A 19,642-nucleotide genomic window follows, 5' to 3' on the forward strand; every position below is an offset into this window, starting at 1 on the left:
TTATCAGTAACAGCTGAGTCTCATAAACATCTCACTGTCTTGTTGTAACCGACCCAGACCATTCAGCCTTAAACCTCATGCATGCGGGTTTCTTAATAGGGTTGCACCAGGATAACACACATAAAAGTGTTTTAGGGCTTCATACAAAACGGCTTAGCGCACCAACTGTAATTCTGTCTGGGACTCAAATTAGCGTATAACTGTTATGAGGGACCAGGACGGGGTGCCAAAAATGCACCGAGGTTCGCTCGTTTGTTTAAAAGTGACAAATCCTAACATTAAAATCGCACAAACGGAGCAGGATCGCTGCCTCTACGGCCTCCAAAAACGGCACGAGCCTTTAAAACGCTAACCTACATCTAGACAGCGCGGCATGAATAGTTAAAATCAGTTCAGCGCAGCAGTGATGAGATGAGATGAAACGAGTGTGTGCCAAATACATTGTACCCTGAAAGATCCCTGGAATAAAACCTAGAACAAATTATTCCAATTAGGCCCCACGCTAATGACAGGGCTGGTTTGAATTTGCAGCCGATGTCCACAAGTGTCAGTTGTGTGCTAAGAGCATGGAAGAATAAAGATAGTCATAGTGAAGATTAGTCTGACACGAGATATAAAAAGTCCACCGTCATTAGTCCCCCTATTTTGCTTCCCCTCTTCACATTAGCCGAGTTCAGCGCTTATATAATTACACTGGAAGACGGTGTTTTCACACGGCTCATTGTTGGCTGTTCAGATTAGCCGATGCCAGTAGGGAGAGGGAGAAAGGGTCTTTTTTTTCCTGTTTTCCTTGCCACCACTCTCTCTCTCTCTCTCTCTCTCTCTCTCTCTTTCCATTTCTCCTCTCTTCGACTCTTACAGATATTTTATGCACGGATTAACTCCAGGCATGTAGAATACACCACGCACTGGCATCAATCTTCTCATAGGGACAAAGGGGAAAAAAATAGAGATACTGTCATTTAGCACAGTTTCAGAGCAGGCACATATGGGTGATGTGGTGTTTACAGGTGCAGACAAGGCTGTGAGCATTCACGCACCTATGTCTCATTCTATTTTTTATTTTTAATGGTGCACAGACCCAGTTTACAATCCACAGACCGTTAAGATTGTGTCACACAGCCACTGTTTGTGCTTTGTCTTAAAAAAGGGTTCTAAGTGGATAATTTTGGCATGAAAATCACAACACAAATGCCACTACACTCAAGCTACTTCAGCGGCGCTCCCGATTCTCCGACGTGCATTCCTGCACTCTCCTGGGGAAGTGCAATTTTCCTGGAGTAGCCTGCTCCATGGTCTCAATTATCTACTTGGTGGCAGACGGAGGACATTTAAACTGCGATGCCGCGTGCGCTTTTGTCTCAGCTAATTGTTGACCGTGGGGACGTGCGCCGCCTCGCCTGCCAGCGCGCCGATTTGCATCTACTGTACCTGAAGGAGGCTGCCTCTGACCTTCAGAATGGATTTGTTTTTTTGTTTTTGCAGCCACGCCGTTTTGTTGAGTGTGCTGGCTTCCTTTTGTGAGATGACAAAAGCGTTGTTCAGTCAGAACAAACGAGCCTGTCCCCGTCCTGCTTAACCCCCCCCCCCCTCCTCCTTCTCTCTCCCTTTGTTGTTATTTGCATTAGGAATCAGTCTGCTCATTCCTCCCGAGGCCATCCCCAGAGGAAAGATCTATGAGATTTATCTCACTGTTCAGAGGAAGGAAGATTTAAGGTGGGTCTCTTTAACACTGTCTAACTGGCAGTCTTCCCTGGATGCCACTAGGCTGTTTGTTTTGATGCTCTACTGTTCCATTAGGAAAGGCTTAAGAGTGTGTGCCAGTGATGTGGAGGAGGGATGTAAATAAATAACGCCGCCTTTTACCGGGATGTGCACTATTTAAGTTAAATGAATTGTTTGGAAAACACTGTTTATCTGGCCTGCTGCATGCAGTCTCTCAAGGCCCAGTCTCTGCAGCATGCTGCGATGCTGTTATGTTATTACTCAGTCATCACAACTTGGGCCAGCTAGCCAGTGAGTCCAGCAGGCTTTCATTATTCTCTGTTGCAGCTGCTAGATAATTTACAGGGCTAGCGCTGTCGTATCCTGCTTACAAGAGACCAGTAAATTCTCAGTAATAACTCGATGAGTAAAAACACTTCATCTGGGTTCATTTGCCTCCCTTTCTCTCTCCCGGGCGCAGGTTGCCCCTGGCCGGATGCCAGACCCTCCTCAGCCCCGTTGTGAGTTGCGGCCCTCCGGGAGTGGTCCTGAGCCGGCCGGTTATCCTCAGCATGGACCACTGCTTCGACGCATGCCTGGATAACTGGGCCGTCCGCCTCAAGAAACAGAACTACGAGGGCGCTTGGGAGGTGAGATTGCACAATAACTCCAGGCCTTTGTAGGAAGACAAAAGTTGCCACCCGGTGAATTTGTTAAGTCTTTACTGAACTTACCGGGGGCTTTTCTCTGAACTTGCTCAACAGCGGCTTGTAACACTCTCAGAAAACCACTCTGTGCTGTATAGAGGAGGTAGCTCTGGCCCAGCACTCATCTTCTCCGTAGGGCTTAAATTATATTGACCATCAGGTGTTTTCTCATCGGGCTGGAACAAAAGCCTGGAAGCAGCAGCTCTCTCCAGCTCAAGAGTTGCTAGGCAACGTGTTTCTCAAAACAGAAATTCTCTAAGCAAATTACAGATCCTCAAAGTACTCTTCTGAGTGCTCCTTGACCATTTTTGACCGCTGCTTCCAATTACACAGTTCCCTCCCCGTTTTTCTATCCATGAAATTTGAAAGTAACCAGAACTGCCAGACTCCAACAGGATAGAGATGGGAAGAACCTTTGGTGTCTACACACACACACTCACACACACACAAACAAGCGTGGTTTGAGGAGGCGTAGCCATCTCAACAATCCAAAGAGAGTGGAAAGGGTGCTGGTGGGCTTCGGAGTGTTACTAGGTCTTCTTTCATGTTCGATATTGTGCATAAATTATTCAGCCTCCCCCCCGTGTGGCAGCGGTGGGGTGTCTGTGGGATGGATTGGCCTGTCTGAGGCAGAGGTTAGACCAGCACTTTTAATCATCGGACGGACCAAATATAGCCCAGCGGCCTGACTGCGTGGCCGCCGACGGAAGAAAAGAAGCGCCAGGTGGACGAGAGAATGAGAGTGGAAACAACCGCAGAGTGTGACGGAAGCTGGAGGAAGAAAGAAGGCAGGTAAAGGCGAAGTAGACAAGCAGGTAATGCAGATGCAGAGGAAACATTTGCAAGGGAGGAAAACGTGCAGAAATAGAGAAGCGGAAAGAGGAACCGGCGGAAGAGCAGGCGCTCGGCGGCGTAACTGAACCACCTCGCTCTGGGTCCCGCTCCGGAGAAATATTAAGATGATGAAAAAGTGAGACTGCATTGTGGTTGCATAGCAAATGAATTGTGTCGATACTAATTCTATTGATGTAGATGGTGTCTGGTTGAATCGATCCTTGAGGGGCTCGCCGCGCGTTTGGCAGGCAGAATGCTCTCTTCAGCTTGATTGGCTAATGGGAAGAGTCAGTCAACTTGGCTTGATGGGGTTTTAGAGCAAATGTTGTCACCTTGGGTCCAATTTTTCTCCAACATATTAGCCCAGAGAGCGGTGGAATTATCTCATAAAGAGTGGCGCGCACTGTGTGATGGAATGGGATATGTTCACAAGTCTGTCAACCTCATTAGGGATAAAGTGTGATACAGGACTTCAGCTCCATAACGACGCAAAGAAAATGCCAGGTGTTGCTTCTCTAACACGACTGAATGTGCAAGTGTTTTTTTTTTTGTTTTTTTTTGTCCCCCTTCATGGCAAATTAAAGTGGCAATTAATCGTTGTGCAGCCCGTCAGAGTTTTCAACACTTTCCACCGTCAGGCACCAGTGTTGTTTTGCAGATAAATTGGCCACTTTTTATTTTTGCCTTCCTCAACGAATGGAGGAAACTCCAGAAAAATCCCAATAATCCAATATCCACCATGAGTCCACGGGTCTTTTCTTTCTCTAGAACCATCAGTTTTTTTGCCAGGAATCTATTCGAGTCTCCTTTCATGTCAGTTGAGTACCTCGTTCATGCATTATTAACTAAATTGATGGCTTTCTATAGGATGTGTGTCCCTGTATGAGATGAGGGAATGTGTGTCTTTATGTCAGTAGGTAGGAAGCTGTACTGCGGTGAAAAGGGAATTTGAAGCAAGAACAAAGCATCCCCTCTTTTTCTTGTTGCATAGCTTCTCTTGTAACATTACCTTAAAGACCTTTGGCGCACTTTGTCACACAGCGGGAAGAAGAGAGTTTAGGGACTTGCCACTGTGCCACCTTACCTTCCTAACAAGGCTTTTACAAACACGCCCGCACATCCTCACATCAGGTGCCTAGGCAAACACATTACCCTTCCCTCCTACATGAATTGACCTTTCATCCACACCTTTTTTTTTTTCCCTCTCGCCTCCTCCAGGACGTCCTGTTGATGGGGGAGGAGCTGGTGACGGAGCCTTACTACTGCCAGCTCGAGGCCGAGACGTGCCGGCTGTTCTCGGAGCAGCTGGGCACCTTCGCCCTGGTCGGAGAGTCGCTGCACATGGGCGCGGCCAAGCGCCTCAGGCTGGTGCTCTTCTCGGACGCGTACTGCTCCACGCTGGAGTACAACATCAGGGTGTACTGCATGGACGACACGCAGGACGTCTTCAAGGTAAATTGTGACAAATGCGGCGCTGCTTGTTATTCTGGCTGGCTGGCAGCTTCTGAAGCCAGAGATTGCGCCGACTGGGCGCGTCAGCTGAGTGATAGGTAGACTATTATGTGTAATAGCATTGTCCGTCACATTGGAAAGTTAGTAGAAATCAGCGCAGACGCGTAGGAGTAAGCCATAGTCACGGTAGATTGAACAATATTGCAGGCCTGATTACATCGTGTGCAGTCTGGGGTTGTGCGAGTTGAAATAATGCATATATCCAGGTTAATCATGGTGTGCAATCGCTGTGTGTTTTCGTGTGTGTGTGTGCATGCCAACAGAGATGTTTCATTCCTTTCATGCTGTCAGTGGTTCTGCTTGGCTGCCGTGGGCCAAGAAGTTTCCCATCACTTTGTTCAACAGCATATTTCACTTCTCTTTTTTTCTCCCCCCCTCCACATGGACAGAGTATAATCAAGCACTAATGCCTTCCTCCCTCCCCCGAGGACTGCCTCTGAGTAGCCTGTTAAGATTTCATTTGCATGGTTAATTAGTAAATTAAAAGGAGAGCCTGTCCCAATCTTTTCCCAGCAACCCCCGTGCTCCCTCCCCCCCCCCTTTCTCTCTCCGAGCCGCCATTCTTCTTCTTCTTCTGACACCACCCACAGCTACAAGTGCCCACTTCCCGCTAGAGTCCACTTTTGGCAGCTATAATGGCTGACCTCCACTGCGGAGGTTCGCCACCGGCACAATCTATGGATGGCTGCGGGACATAAACAATGGGAGTCACCGGAGGCCGCCGCTGAAATTAGCACTCTCGCATTCAGGGAGCCGAAAACAAGATGAAAATCTGTGCTCTGGCAGAGGCTGGGAATTACAGAAACCTCTCCGTGCTTACATCTGTCTTTTTGTGGCTCAGCTCTGCCCCTGCTGCTTTCTTTCTCTGTGCTCTGACAGCTATTGCATGAAAGCAAGGCGTGCTCGGGAAAATTGCTGGCTGACATTCAAGAGTGTTCTAATGTATAGAGAGAAAAAAAATGTAAAACGTGGCATAGAGGACGTAAAGACTTGATGTTTTCTTCAGCTGGATATCAACCCGTGTGTTTTTTTTTGCTATGTAAGTACTTCTAATGATAGGGCTCTGTTTGCTCAGATCATCAGTTGACCCAGAGCTGTTTTTGCTGCAGTGTGGCTGTTGAAATGACCTTGTGCGTCCTGATGCAGGAAGGCTGGTGCACCAAAACCCTTTCTCCCTCCCTCTCTCTCTCTCTGTCTCTCTCTCTCTCGCAGCCTCTCCCTTTGGCTAGCTCTTGTTCTGCTATTCTCTCGCTCTCTTAGCCAGGAAAAGGACATCTGAGCTTGTTGACTCCAGCACTTGTGCTGCCATACTCCGCGGCTCCCTCGGCGCCCTTGAGTGCATTAACTCCCCGTCTCTCGCACAACCTGGTCCTGTGGTAAGCCGCGGCGTCTCCGGGGTTTTGTAGTTTTTAGCGAGTGATTTAGAACGCGGCCCACACTGTTTAGTAATCTCGGCTCCACACTGCTCGTGGTGCTATTAGGGAGGGAGCAGTTCATTTAGCAAGTACATTAACTACTTTGAGTGGAGATTAAACTTCCCTGGAGAGGTTCAGTCTAATCACTAATCACTATCTTTAAAATACACCATTTATGATAAGACTTTGACTATGGCTGCTATTAGAGTTAATTGTAGTATGTGACGGTGGTGAAGTGGCAGTAGGCGGCACAGCGCGGTGGCACAGCTGCGCATTTTTTATGTATGCGTTGATGCAAAGTACACCTTCCGCACATGAATTTTATGACTGTACTTTCAGTCTGCCAAGGCACTGCACCTTGTTTTTTTTGTTTTTTTTTTTTAGAGAGGAAGTCAACTTTTGATGGGAGATGAAATAAACAATGGCTGTTTAGTGGCAAGAAAAACGGTGCAAGACCAGATAGGATGCTGAGCTCTTCTCTCCGTTCCCATCACTGGCTGTCAGTCTGCTCTGACAAGCCTCCGTCAGGGAGAGTGACAGACAGACACACACACACGCACGCGCACACGCATGCACTCTACACTTGCGGTACCGTGGAATCTCTTATCTCCCAATTACAGCAGATTAGAACCAATGTTATTGTCTTTGATCCTAAGTGTGCGGGGGCTCTGGGGAAACAGTGACATTTTCATCTGATGCTTTCCGTATGTTAGCAGGGCTCTGCCGGGACCAATTAAGTTAATATTTAATGTGTGTCCCACTCTTGATAGGCCCAGCCAAGGCTGGCACAGCAGCAGAGGAGGCATAATCAGCGTTTGGTAGCGCCCTCACTGCGCTCTTGGTTGTTCCCAGCTAGACCTGTGGGAGAGCATCACTGATGTTCTGCCATCCCACGACTGATTGAAACACCTGCAGTGAACCAAGCCTCCCACACAGTAGAGAGACGCACCTATCGCCAACATCTAATTAGCTGGAAGTGTGGCGACAAAGGTGTCTTTGATTGGAATATGGTGCAGCTACTTTGTTTTGTATGCTTATCTGTGATAGAATCTGTCAGGATAAAAGACTGAGCATAATCCACATTTGAATAGTGGAACAATAGCAAAACATCTCAGGGTTTATTGATAACTAAATGTTCTTCCTTTACGCCCACATGTCTATGTGTTTTTTAAGGCCGGTGTTGTTGTAGAGTTGGAAAAAATAAATAAATGTAGAATGATTTATAAACCACCCACATTTTGTCAGATTTATTTTTTACAGAGCTTGAAGCACAAGTCAGTTTCTCTGGATTGAGCGGGAGCCATTGAGGGACCATAATAAATACTAAAACAACATTGCGATAAATATTTGATAGGATTTTGTTTCCCGTGCCCAGTTTGCGGCATCGCTCTGGTAGGGGATGGCAGCGTTGGTCTGGTGGATCTACCACTTTTGGCCACACTGAATGATCTCCTCAACTAGAGGATGGATTTCCCTGATATTTTCTGCAGAAACCCACATTGCCCAGAGGATCAACTGTACTGATCCTCACATTTTTTCCAGAACTGTGTTTCACCACCAAATTCCCTCCAAACGAAAACTTCTTCCATAATGTACTTTGTATGCGTTTGCATGCCCCGAGATATCAGAATGGCACGCTTTTAGACTTGTGCGAAGAGGTTCTGCCTGATTTAATGTGCTATAGATATGACAGAAGAAGCAGAAAAAGTTTTTTATTCACAACTTCATTCTGAATTCATTCAGTAGAAGAAGATGAACAAGATAGACTTGTGATTCATTTGTCTTTTCCAACGCTTTATTTTGAACAGTTTGTTGTCTGCCATGTCTCCGTCCCTCCCAGAAGCTCGGCACATCACCAGATGTTTACCCAGGTGGAGCAAACATGCAAAGTATTTGCTTGAACGGATTACTAGTTCCTTCCAAGCAGGCCTGTCTGTTCTTACCGAGTCGGCTCCATGAGTCTTTTTTTTCTTATTGGGTTATTATTCACATCACCGACGGAAGATTTGTGCCCATGTGAACCCGGTAATTGTGAACACGTTACCATGCTGATGCTGGCCTTTAGTTGAAAGGGCTGCCGTGCCTTCTTTGAAGCCCCACGAAGCGGTTAGCATATGAATGTCGGCTTTTATCTAGTCCTGTGTAATCGTTACTGTAGTGACTTAAAAGTGACATTTATTAGTGATAAAATAAATAAAATGGTGAGAGACGTTAACCTCCCTTTGTATCCTCGGTTTTGTATATGAGACCGAACATTTACTCCCTCCTCATTGTTCCCGTAATGAGGCCAATACGTTCAGCTCTTTGTCTCTTTGATTGTAAAAATGTATGTTCCACTGTTAAATGGGCTTTTAACCGAAGTCTTGCTGCTTAAACAGTGGCTCCTGGGTTCTTTTGCACGGTGTTTGACCTCAAGCCATGATTCTTATTTGTGTTTAAAAGGGCTCATAAACTGTTTATGTGCTCCCGCTATGACGTTTCCCTGCTAGCTCCTGAGCAGCCGGCCGCATTTGAGCCGAAACTTTCTGCTTTCATGTATCAGAGATGGGAAAGCAGCGTGTAGTACAAACAGTTTTTCTGATCCCTCCATCAGCGAAGTTACTGGCAAGAAATTCTAGCAAAGGAAAAAAAAAAAAAAAAACTAAGCATACTGCAGCTCAGTAATTGCTGGCATTAAGTTAAACAAGACAGTCAGCTTTATCACTGAGCCCGGCTGAGAAATTGTTTCCATATTATATTTCTGTGTTCCTGTGTGCTGTTTTCTCCTGCGCCGTGATTTATCAGGCAGAATGTGCATCTTTTCCCTAGCAAACACAGTCGCCATTTATAACTGAGCCGACAAGTCCCTTCTATTTGTAGTTATTAATCAGAGTTGACTGTAGCGGGCACGGCCACTGGAGCTCAGACTGATAGACTCTCAGTCAGAGAGGAAAAGCCTGTCACATCCTGCTGACAAATACACAGATTTATGGAGCCCACATAGCCAGGCTACTCTCTATAAACAAATGCATTTTGCCTGAAAAGAGCATCTCTGAAAATGGATCGTCGCTATGAATGCACATTTTTAAACACGAGGACGCGTCGGTGGTAAGGGGGAGGAGGGGGGGTTATGAGGATATTTAAGCCTGTGGATCGCTCTATGTTTCAGATGACATGTAGCTTGACTAATTAACTGATCAAACGCTGCTCATAATCCCCGCCGGAGTTACTGGAGCACAACAGAAGACCACAAGAAAAGGCTTGACCTTGCTGTGAAGGGAAAAAGTCTGCAGCTTTGTGCCGGCCCGCTTCTTAACATATAGGCCTCTGCTAATGCTTTGATTTGTTTAGTTTCGCTCCTGCATCCGGTGACTGGCTCTGTTTGCGAGAGAAAGTTTGGTGCAGCCACTAACCTCTTTCTGTCAGCGCCAGCCAGAAGAGATTAGCTGTGTGAGTGTCTCTTGTTTCCCGGTAGAGCCCGGGCCCCAGTCCATCACAGTCCCAGCTCTGGTCCGTGCCGAGAGGATGAGGGGAAGGGTGGGGATAGACGAGCGAGGGTGGGAAGGGGCTGGAAGTCATAGAAAACTGTGGCCATGATTGGAGTAATCCTGTTATCTCTCGCTCTAAAGCTGGCCACTCTAGTGACCTGGAGACACAAATGTTAAGCCGCCTCTGTCTCTCTCTCCTCTCCTGCTCCTTTCACTCCTCCCCGCTCTATCTCGCTCTCTTTAGCCGGCCTCATTGAATGTCAGGGGGTGGTCTTGGCTCTGCCCGACTCTAAATTCACAGTCTCCACACACACACACACCACGGGCTATCTCGAATTCCGTCAGAACAAAAGGGGTTTTTCTCCTGCGGTACTTGAACTTCTCGCCCATCCCTTGCATCTCAATGTCTCAATAGTTGTACGGGTCCACCGTGCCTTAAGAGAAGCCGCTCGTCTTATCATCACGGAATGGGAACGAAATCCAGCGGCGAGGTGATGATTAACACGCGATTTGATAAACCAATTCAAACCAGTGCATTGTTTTCCCCCGGAAAGCGTAAATAATACGGTCAAATTTAGCTTCTCATCTATTAGCTCGCTCGCAGTGTCATTTGTTAACAGGATAATGGGGCGTAAAGAGGGCCATTATTCTCTCAGTCCAGAACATATGCTGAAATCCTGTACAAATACACACACTCTAGTACACACACACACACACACACACACGCAGCCACTCAGACACACATAAACAATGTATGAGCGAGACGGTGTCATTTTTGAAAGTGAGGACACGTGAACCCTTTGAGTGCACCATCCTCCCGCGTTGTGTACTTTTCCTCGGGAAGCTCGGCGTCCCAGTCGGGTTGGCAAGAGGATCGTGTCCTAGACCCTGTTTGATTGTGATCCTGGCCTGTCAGCCTTGAACCCGACAAACTACTACGACGGGGCGAGTTAGTATTCATGCTCGCCGCTGAATGTTGATAATAAGATAATTGGCATTCTGGGCTCTTTCTCTTGCCAGCAGGCCTATAGATCCGTTGCTGTAGGTCAAAGACCCGATCGGAGTCCACCAGACAATTTGCAATGCTAATTGCCCCCCAACAAATAATTGTGCTTAAGAACCGTTTAAATGAACCACTCTGGAAAGCCCACGCCTTTTGTATCTATACGAGACGTGCTGGCGGAGGGTTTTTCTGTGGAGAATGCAGTGCCCTCTGTTATTAACTCATTAGACCTCTGCGCTTTGATTCAGAGCCATTGTCTGACCTTCCCTCTCTGAGTAAGTGGGCTGGGTAACATCACAAAGCTGCGGTGTGACGGTGCAGCAGAGGAGTACAATCCAGCTAGCCACATACAGTCAGGCCGCGGCGCAGTTTTGATTTTATGGGGAATTTTGCTAAAAAAAAAAATAGATAAATAAACCAGTGTAAATGCAGGAATGGAGATGGATAATCATGGGGGGGCATAATATCCGTGTTAACAAGAAGATAAGCACAAAGTAAACATGGAAATTAGCTATGCGCCGAGCAAATATGGAAATTCAATTCCCGGGCCAAAGCAAAAAGTGCTCGTTCACTGAACGATAGAGCACATCAAATAACGCAGGTAGAGATTCCAAATGGATAATTAACAGCTTCCTTTCCATTATAATTGGAATCAGTCTGGCCCGTTCCTGGGAAAGAGGGCAGAAAATTGAATCACTGTTGTGCAGATAGAAATTACTGCCATTCTCCACCTTAATTAGACGTCTTTGCTGAAATCATACCATGGGCAACCATGCTGGCATGCGGCGCTCAACATATGGGTACTATCTATACACACATCTCCCTCTTGAAGCTGTTGTCTTTGAGATAAAGTCTCCTAGACTCCAAGACACATTCTGGCTGACTGTTTTCCTTCTGCTGCCATCTTGTTTCCCTCCTCAGACAGATTAAAAGAACATATCTTATTTCTGAGGTCTTTTCACGCTATTAGTTTCGGGGGGGGGCTGTTTTCTTCATTGTAATTTGCTCATCTGATCGGAGCGCGAGCATGCGAACGCCATCCAAAGCACTGGATTTCTTTGGCACAATGCATCCAGCTCGAAGACGAATTGATAAATCAGAGGAAAATGTGCCGGATATTATCATCCCATTCCAGATGGTCATTTGGATGGCAACAAATGGTCCACTGAGCAAGTCCCACAGAGATTAAAATATTAAGCATGCATGTACAAATCTCTCCTGGCACGAAAACAAAAATGAAATTAAGGAGATTCGCCATGCGAGAACAATGAGCAGTTGACTAATGGCTCGTTCACTTACTTCATCTCAGCCCAGGTAGATAGTGGGCTGGGCGGCTACGGCGTTTGCATGCTAATGCTGTTGCTGAGAGCTGGGCGTACACACACACACAGAGGCAGGGGATCAACCTTGTGGTGACATTAAAGCTCTGTGGATACGAGTCTGTCCAGTCCTTTGCAGCTACATGCAGGGACGCTATCTTCTTGTCCTAAGATGTACTGTACCCCTGCCTCATGCTCATGCTGTTGTTTGGTTGGTGTGTGTGAGTAAGTAAGCCTTTGTGTGTGAATCCGTTTGAGTCCATTTATTTTTTTCATATCCTCACCACTGCTCATGTCTTTGTGTATATATTTTTTAAATTTCTGCCCATGTTGTTCCGAACTGTACAGTTTTGCGCAGGAGTTAAGCGAACCACACGAAGTGTAAACGAAACCTACACAGATATGGCTTGTTTTGAACATCCTCTCTTACCTCTGCGACTGTGATGGTAAATTTTCTTCCCCTGAGCCCTGACACCTCTGCCTGCCTCTTTCTCTTTCATCAGGAGGTGATGCAAATGGAGCGGCAGCTCGGGGGTCGGCTGATTGACGAGCCTCACGTCCTGCTTTTTAAGGACAGCTACCACAACCTGCGCCTCTCCATCCACGACATGCCCCAGGCGCACTGGAGGAGCAAGCTGCTGGCCGGCTACCAGGTGTGTTGGGCTGCCCCGTGGGGCCGCAGGGGTAGGGAGTCGCTCCGGATTAGAGCGGGAGCACGGCGATGTAATACAAGTGCCCGGCTCAATCTGTCAAATATGCGCATCGGCAGTGATAGGGCCTTCCAATTATTTTTGTGTGTATGCTCGATTCGAAATCCACGTTGTCTCAAGTTGTTTAGAATTAGCCATCCAGAGAAATTAAATAAGAATATAATAATGTACGTGCTGGTAAAAGTGGTTTTACTAAGAGATCAAAAGTTATACAGGAGCAACTTTTTGTTGTTAATGAGAGTTCGTGGTCTACTTTGCTCTCTGGAAAGTTGTTTTCATGTTAGCGAGTTCAGACTTTTAATTAAGCATCTTTTGGTTTGGATGACTTTAAAGATTCACTCATAGGAGTGTTTTTCAGTCTGTTACTGCAGACTCCTCTGTCCAATAACTGTCTTGTTCTTGGCACCGTGTGTGCAAATCATTTGTCGGAGCAGAGGGAGCCTTTTCGTGTGTGTGTGTGTGCGTGCATGAGGTGTATAGATGTGCATATTGGAGCTGGGCTGCAGCGCTAACCCAGAGCTGCAAGCTGATTGATTATACTGCCGCTCTCTCAAAGGGAGCACAGATGAAATATAGAGCAGTATGTAAATATCTGTAGCTTCGCAACCTGATTTTTGGAACCTCTCCACCTCTACTGCACTGCCCACATCTGTGTGGCCAGCTGCACCGCAGCCCGACGGTGGGGACACAAGAGCTGTTCAAAGAAAACTAGAGAATGTTCTGGCTCTAACTATGTAAGCATTGAGCAGCAGGTCCCCAAAGAGAGTGTGCAGGCTGTGCCAAGCAGCAGCAGCAGCAGCAGCAGCAGCAACAATGCAGCCAGAACAGAAGCTTATTCCTCTGGACTGTGCCTGTTCATTTGGAAGTGTTATTCCCCTCTCAGCAGTGCAGTCAAAAAGGCCTTTAGTCTCCCTGGGGCCCCGTGAAGACTTTTGTGCATTTCACCCGGCTCCCTCTGTCGCGGGTCTGCCTGGATAACAGTGCCCCCGTTTGGTTAGCGGCATGTGCTGCAGCCCCACTTCCGCTCTCACACTGAGGTTAGCTGTTGAACTCAGGGTGCAGCGAGGAGTCAGATGCCCAGTTTTTTTTTTTTTTTTTTTTTTTTCTTGCAGCGTTACCTCTGTGCTTCTCTTGGGTTATGCAAATAAGACATGAATATGCAGCAACGGAGGAAAAAGATGTAGAAATTGTCAGTCTTGAATAAATTCTACCAAACACTCCCCGGTAGCTGTTTGCTAGACAGAAACTAGTGCTCTACAGGAGCAGTACTCAAAGCTATTAGGCACGCGGCATATATCTTTGTCACAGGATGTGCTTTAGATTCAAAGTAGCGGTGTGATGTTTCAGCATGTACACCATCAGCGGCGTTTGTAGCTCTGCCTAGAAACATTGCATACATGCGGAGAAAAGCGGAATCAGCGGAAAGAGCATGGATGAAAATAAAGATGCTTCCACTGTCAGCGCAATAAACGCAATCGACTCTGACAGCTTTTAACTCCAAATTAAAGAGTCTGTTTGTCAGCAGCAGCAGCAGCACGGAAATCTATTTTAACTTACTTGAACGTTGTCAATCTGCTGCCTCAGGTATGTTTAGCCGCCTTTACCAAACGATGACAGCTCGTGTCAGTGTAATTAATGATATTCTGGGTGTATTAGAGGCAGGCGGTCCTGTAAGCGGCTTGTTTCAGACACGGAGTTCTGACCGTGCTGCTGCGCCTCTGTGCGCTCCGTGTTTGTTCTGCAGGAGATCCCGTTCTACCACATCTGGAACGGTTCCCAGCGGTACCTGCACTGCACGTTCACTCTGGAGCGGCTCAGCCTCGGCACCTGCGAGCTCACCTGCCAGCTGTGCGTGTGGCAGGTGGAGGGGGAAGGACAGAGTTTTAGCCTGGACTTTAACATTGCCAAGGTAGGGTTTGCCATAATACTCACTTAGAACCTGCACTCGCAGCGTGCAGCCACCGTTATTCAGCATTTTGATTGTTTATAGATGTTTCTATTCTGGCCTGAGGAAAAAAGGTCTGTAGGCTGTGCTTTCTGGCTGTTCCTACCAGGACACTCGGGCGCTGGACTCTGAGTTTCTGTTAATGGACAGCAGCGCCACAGCTCTGGCGGGACCCAGCGCCTTTCAGATCCCGTACCTCATCAGGCAGAAGATCTGCAGCAGCCTGGACGCCCCCTGTCCCAACGGAGCCGACTGGAGAATGCTAGCACAAAGACTTAAACTTGAGAGGTAAATACCAGCTTCACCATAACGCTTTATCTGATCGCTGATCTCGTGTCGGAACAAGCGGCTCAGACACAAAAGCTCCGAAGGAAATTCAGCAGGGCCGCGTTTATCCAGACTCCCCGAGGTTTCAGAGCAGCGCGTGTTCGGCACTTGAACACGGCTTGTTTAAAATAACGAACGCGCAATCACGCTGATTGCGAAAGGGTCATTCTAAGGTAGAGGTTAACATGTTACCGTGACTAACTGTAGTAATTGAACACAATCAGTGTAAGAAGTGCGTCACCAAAGTTGAGTGTTTTCTGAAGTTCAGGTAAACAAGGTAACGCCCTAGCGAACTAATCCTCTTCTGACAGAGCTAACATTATAGGATTAATGTGGACTTGATGGATACAGCTATCATTTCCGCAAGAAAACATGACCCCCTTCTTCGGTTTTCCCTCAGAAACAGGTAAGCAGCTTAAAGTCTGCGGTGAAACTTCTACCTTCTACATTCTGCTTAACAGCTGTAATTGGAAAGGCAGCGAGCTAGCTGCCCATCAGCGGGGAGAGAAAAAAAAAAAGAGAGGGAGAAATAAGATGGAATAGGTTTGGGTCTGTGCCGACTTCAGACCTATTCATTCTCACGGTTACTGTACTTTATCACCAGAGTACCTGTAACAGAGTGGAGCCAGGCATTGATTCTTTATCCTCCAATTTAATTTCTACCTCGTAATGAAATCAAATAGGTGCACTTAATTTGTCCAATCAACTTTATTTACCCCGATTAATCACAACCTGAATTGATGCACTACAGGTTTAATTAGCAATGTTTTGCTCTGCATAATCAATTCTCATTTGGGTTTTAGGAAGGAACAAGTGCTCCGTTGTTTGATCCGTCCTTAACAACGTGTTTTCCTTAAAAGGCGGCCGCTCCTTGGCATTCTGTCGCGCCGCATTTCTGTGTTTGTTTCTCTGTGTGTAAAGAGTTCAGACTTAGCGGAACGGGACCAATCAATAAAACTTAAAATGCCAAGAACCTTTTATTTGATCTTTTCTCTCCCAAGACCGTGCGAGCGGCTGTGTCTGAGCCATACAAGATAAGCTCGTGTTTCACGCAGCGAGGTGAATAAGCGGGGCTGACGCGTCGGACGACCGAGCTCTGTCTTCTTTATCTGAATAATGACACAGAGGTTCGTTCCCAGACAGTTTTTGACCAGCGCTTCTCTTTGTTGTGCTCTCCTGACGCAGAGGCAGTGGCGTGCGGCATAAAATCCAATTGACTCAAAATAGCAGAGCAACGCCGTGTTCTCGGTGCTTGTGCGCTGCCAGAGCAGTCACATGTTTGAAGCCGTCACAGATTGCCTCACTGAGCAAACAGAAGACAGGAGGAAGCAACACATTCTGTTTGACCTTTCTCAAGGTGAAAAGGACTTTTTGAGCTTCGCGTCTCATCCCTTCAAAACACTCGCATTGTACAGTCTATCTTTGTGCCGGGGGTTTACTCTGCTCTGTGTTTTCCTCTGCCGTGGTTGCTCTACATAACAGTTAAGGCCCAGGACATTTGGAGAACAGAAAAAGGCCATTAAATCAAACAAGCATCTTCAGGTACCATGGGGATCGGGTCCCACTCAACATCAAATATACAGCTGGCTGGGGCCACTGCTTTGTTGTCATTGATTGGGTTTGATCGTAAAGGTCCCGCACCTAAAATGGGGAAAGGTCACATCCGACTTAGCAGCGAAAGTCCATATAGGATTTACTGTATGGGATTTAGGGCCAATTTCGACTTCAAATAAAGACCATTGAGGGTTATGGTGTTAAGCTTCAAATCAAAATTGCCAGAGATTCTGTATTTGATGGCAGCTTCAAGAGCGAGGCTGTGTTCTTCTACCTTTTATGGTTTTTTTACTCAGTGCTCCAACGCGCCATATCGGGATGTAGCAATATACCACACAATAATAAAACCTGACATTGACAGAGTTACAAGAAGCACTAGCACAATAAAGTAACCAGCTGAAAAAGATTTTTCAAAGACTCCGTTGGTGGAGAGAAAATTAGATGCCATCCATCCTGATATGTGCACGTTGTTTGATTCAATGACAATAAAAAAAAAATAAAAAAACGCTCTCTACGCTCTAACTTTATTTCTATTTCTTCCACCTCCCTCCCTTCTCTCGCCCCGTTCTGCAGACACATGAGTTTCTTTGCATCCAAAGCGAGCCCGACCTCTGTGATCCTGGACCTGTGGGAGGCGCAGCATTTCCACAGCGGCAACATCAACCAGCTGGCCGCGGTCATGGCTGACATTGGAAAACAGGAAGCCATGATATTCCTGGTCTCCGATGGCGAGTGCTAACCCAGAAAAAGTGGGGCGGGGTGGGGAGACCGGCGCAGAGGAAAAGTGCAGAACGCAACACATACACACTCAAAACGACAATAAGCTGCAGCAGGAATGGAAGAGCAGAGCTGTCCCTACGTCCATCTTCTTGACTTTAGAAGACAGTAAAGGGTTTATGTAGGACTGAGTCCCTGTTTCCCATCTTTAAATGACTCCAAATGGGGGTAAAGGGGTATCGGTAAAGAAAATACTCTTTATTTTCCCATTAAATAATGAATTCAAGTGAGTCCACACCCTTAGTTCTACTGTTAGGATAGCATTAAATCACCTTCACGCCTTTTTCTTTTTAAATAGGCCACTTATGGTTAATAAGGAGCGATATGCAAATATGATGCTATTACTAATGCGAATATTTCAAATTCAGCAAAGATTTTTTTTACTATTATTATCATTTTTTTTCAATCCGGATTCAAAAATGACGAATGAAATAAAAGGAATAAAAGCTGCCGGATGCATCAGGTTAAAGAGAACAGGCGACATATGCAATTGGCAGGTTCGTCAACTCGACCCATTGCGTCATTGTCATTGTTCCACACACGGACAGCTTGTAGCACATCCTGGACCTGCAGGTTTCCAAACAGATTGTATGTCAGAGCTCACGAAAAAGAAAAGACCAAAAAAAAAAAAAAAAAAAAAACCTCTGTCTCATCTGGTTTGTGTGTGTGTGTGTTTTTTTTTTTTTTTTTTTAGTCCAGCCGGTATCACTACTGTGAATGTAACATCTTGACATCTTGATTCAGTGAGACGCTTCGCAGCTTTTCTTGCTTCTAAAATCGATATATGTGAGGTTTGGGCTCTCTGAACTTCTTTTTAAGCGAGAGGACTGAGTAATCTCTTCACTACAGTCATATTTCAGAAGTCATTTCTATTTAAAGCCTGTGATTTTGATCCATCGGGGTTTATTCCACGTCTTGCATTACCCCGATCGTTCACTGTGGCGCTTTTCTTTCTTCTTTTTACCAAATTCCGCAGCTAATGAAGGAGCCATAGGGCTGAAAGGCGTTCCAGCTGCATATATATTCCGTGTGTGAACACTGAATGTCGTCAAAACTCATTTCTAAACTGACATTTTCTCCTTAATTGCATTCATTCTCTTCAACAAAAAAAAAAAACATGGCCAAAAGGGTTATTATGCCATATGAATAATGCAGCGGACGAAAAAAAATAAATCTGACAACAAATTCTTCAAAATCGTCACCAGATTACTCATGTTGAAAGGGTAATTGTGCGGCTTGTTTATATTATTCATAAAGCAATGTTGGTGGGAATTCTCTATTTGCTGTGTGGCAAACAGTATTTCCACATCAGAGAGGGTGCCCGTCTCTCAGATAACGTTAAGAGTGGCTTATTCATTAATGTCGCCCGCCTGCTCACAAAAGATGCTTTGAAAGGGTTCGCGGTTTGTTATTTCGAGCCAGGATGGCGAAAATAAAATAAAATAAAAAATAACATAAAAATCATCCAGTAGATTCAGGCAACCGTCTATGAAGTCGCTCGTTCCATTTTGCTGTGGCTACATCCATTCACACAGTCGTTCTTTTGGTAGCGGATCCGTCAAATCCAGCAGCGTAAATACACAGAGTTTCCTTAAAGCCCACTGGTTCAGTAAGTTCACTTGGTAAAAAGGTGTGAGCAATCCCAAACTAGCCATAGTTCTCTCTGTGTCTGCCTCAGGGTTGCATGTGAAGCTGTCTGTTCTAAAAGTTTTAAAGAAAGCCCCTTCTTCATTCAGCCCCATCCCATCCCACACAGCCAGGACCACCCCCCTTCCTACGAGCTTTAGTGGTTTTAACCTTTAAGATTAAACGGAGCCTCTTTTATGATTGTCAGATGTTTGGAATGTACATTTCCGTTTCCTTGTCGTGGGGGACAAGTGTGTCTTTCTTCTTTCTTGTTCATTTTTTTTTTAAATATATATATATATGTATATGGCATCTCAGCACCTGTTAGAACTTAAACACGCCTCCCTTCGATGAACACTTAACTATTTTCTATAGAGATGCCATGAAATCAACTTTTACTTTTTTATTCGCTTTAGCAGAACCCTCCCCCCTTCCCCCCTCCTCCGCCTGCATCAGTCCCCTTTCAGATAAAAACAGTGACTCCACCTTAAATGAATCTTTTCATGTTGAAACAGATCATCGTCACGTGTAATATGTAAATACTTTTTCTATACCAGCCGTGTGCTGTCACTTTGCATACTGTATATCAGCAGAATTGGTAACCAAAGTTTTCTGAGTATCATTTGAGGCCACTGTATCCTCATATTGTACCCATTCGACTATTGTTTCTCGGCACAGTTTTTACCTGCAGCTAGTGTAGAACAAGTCAGAGTTGATGTCTCTTCTTGACCGCGGACCAGAA

At 46.0% G+C, this 19,642-nt stretch overlaps 1 protein-coding gene across 1 annotated transcript in view; it reads left to right on the forward strand.

The window, feature by feature from the left end:
• Positions 1 to 17,894, forward strand: part of unc5a (unc-5 netrin receptor A) — a 130,337-nt gene extending 112,443 nt beyond the window's left edge. The window contains exons 9-15 of the mRNA XM_084549642.1: positions 1,629 to 1,716; positions 2,186 to 2,354; positions 4,464 to 4,697; positions 12,465 to 12,614; positions 14,416 to 14,580; positions 14,726 to 14,904; positions 17,071 to 17,894. Of these exons, the coding sequence (XP_084405768.1) occupies positions 1,629 to 1,716; positions 2,186 to 2,354; positions 4,464 to 4,697; positions 12,465 to 12,614; positions 14,416 to 14,580; positions 14,726 to 14,904; positions 17,071 to 17,236 (1,151 nt within the window). The 3' untranslated portion in view covers positions 17,237 to 17,894. The remainder of the gene's footprint in view (positions 1 to 1,628; positions 1,717 to 2,185; positions 2,355 to 4,463; positions 4,698 to 12,464; positions 12,615 to 14,415; positions 14,581 to 14,725; positions 14,905 to 17,070) is intronic.
• Positions 17,895 to 19,642: the final 1,748 nt, after the last annotated feature.

This window comes from Chelon labrosus (genome assembly GCF_963514085.1).
Source record: "Chelon labrosus genome assembly, chromosome: 8".
Lineage (NCBI taxonomy): Eukaryota > Metazoa > Chordata > Actinopteri > Mugiliformes > Mugilidae > Chelon > Chelon labrosus.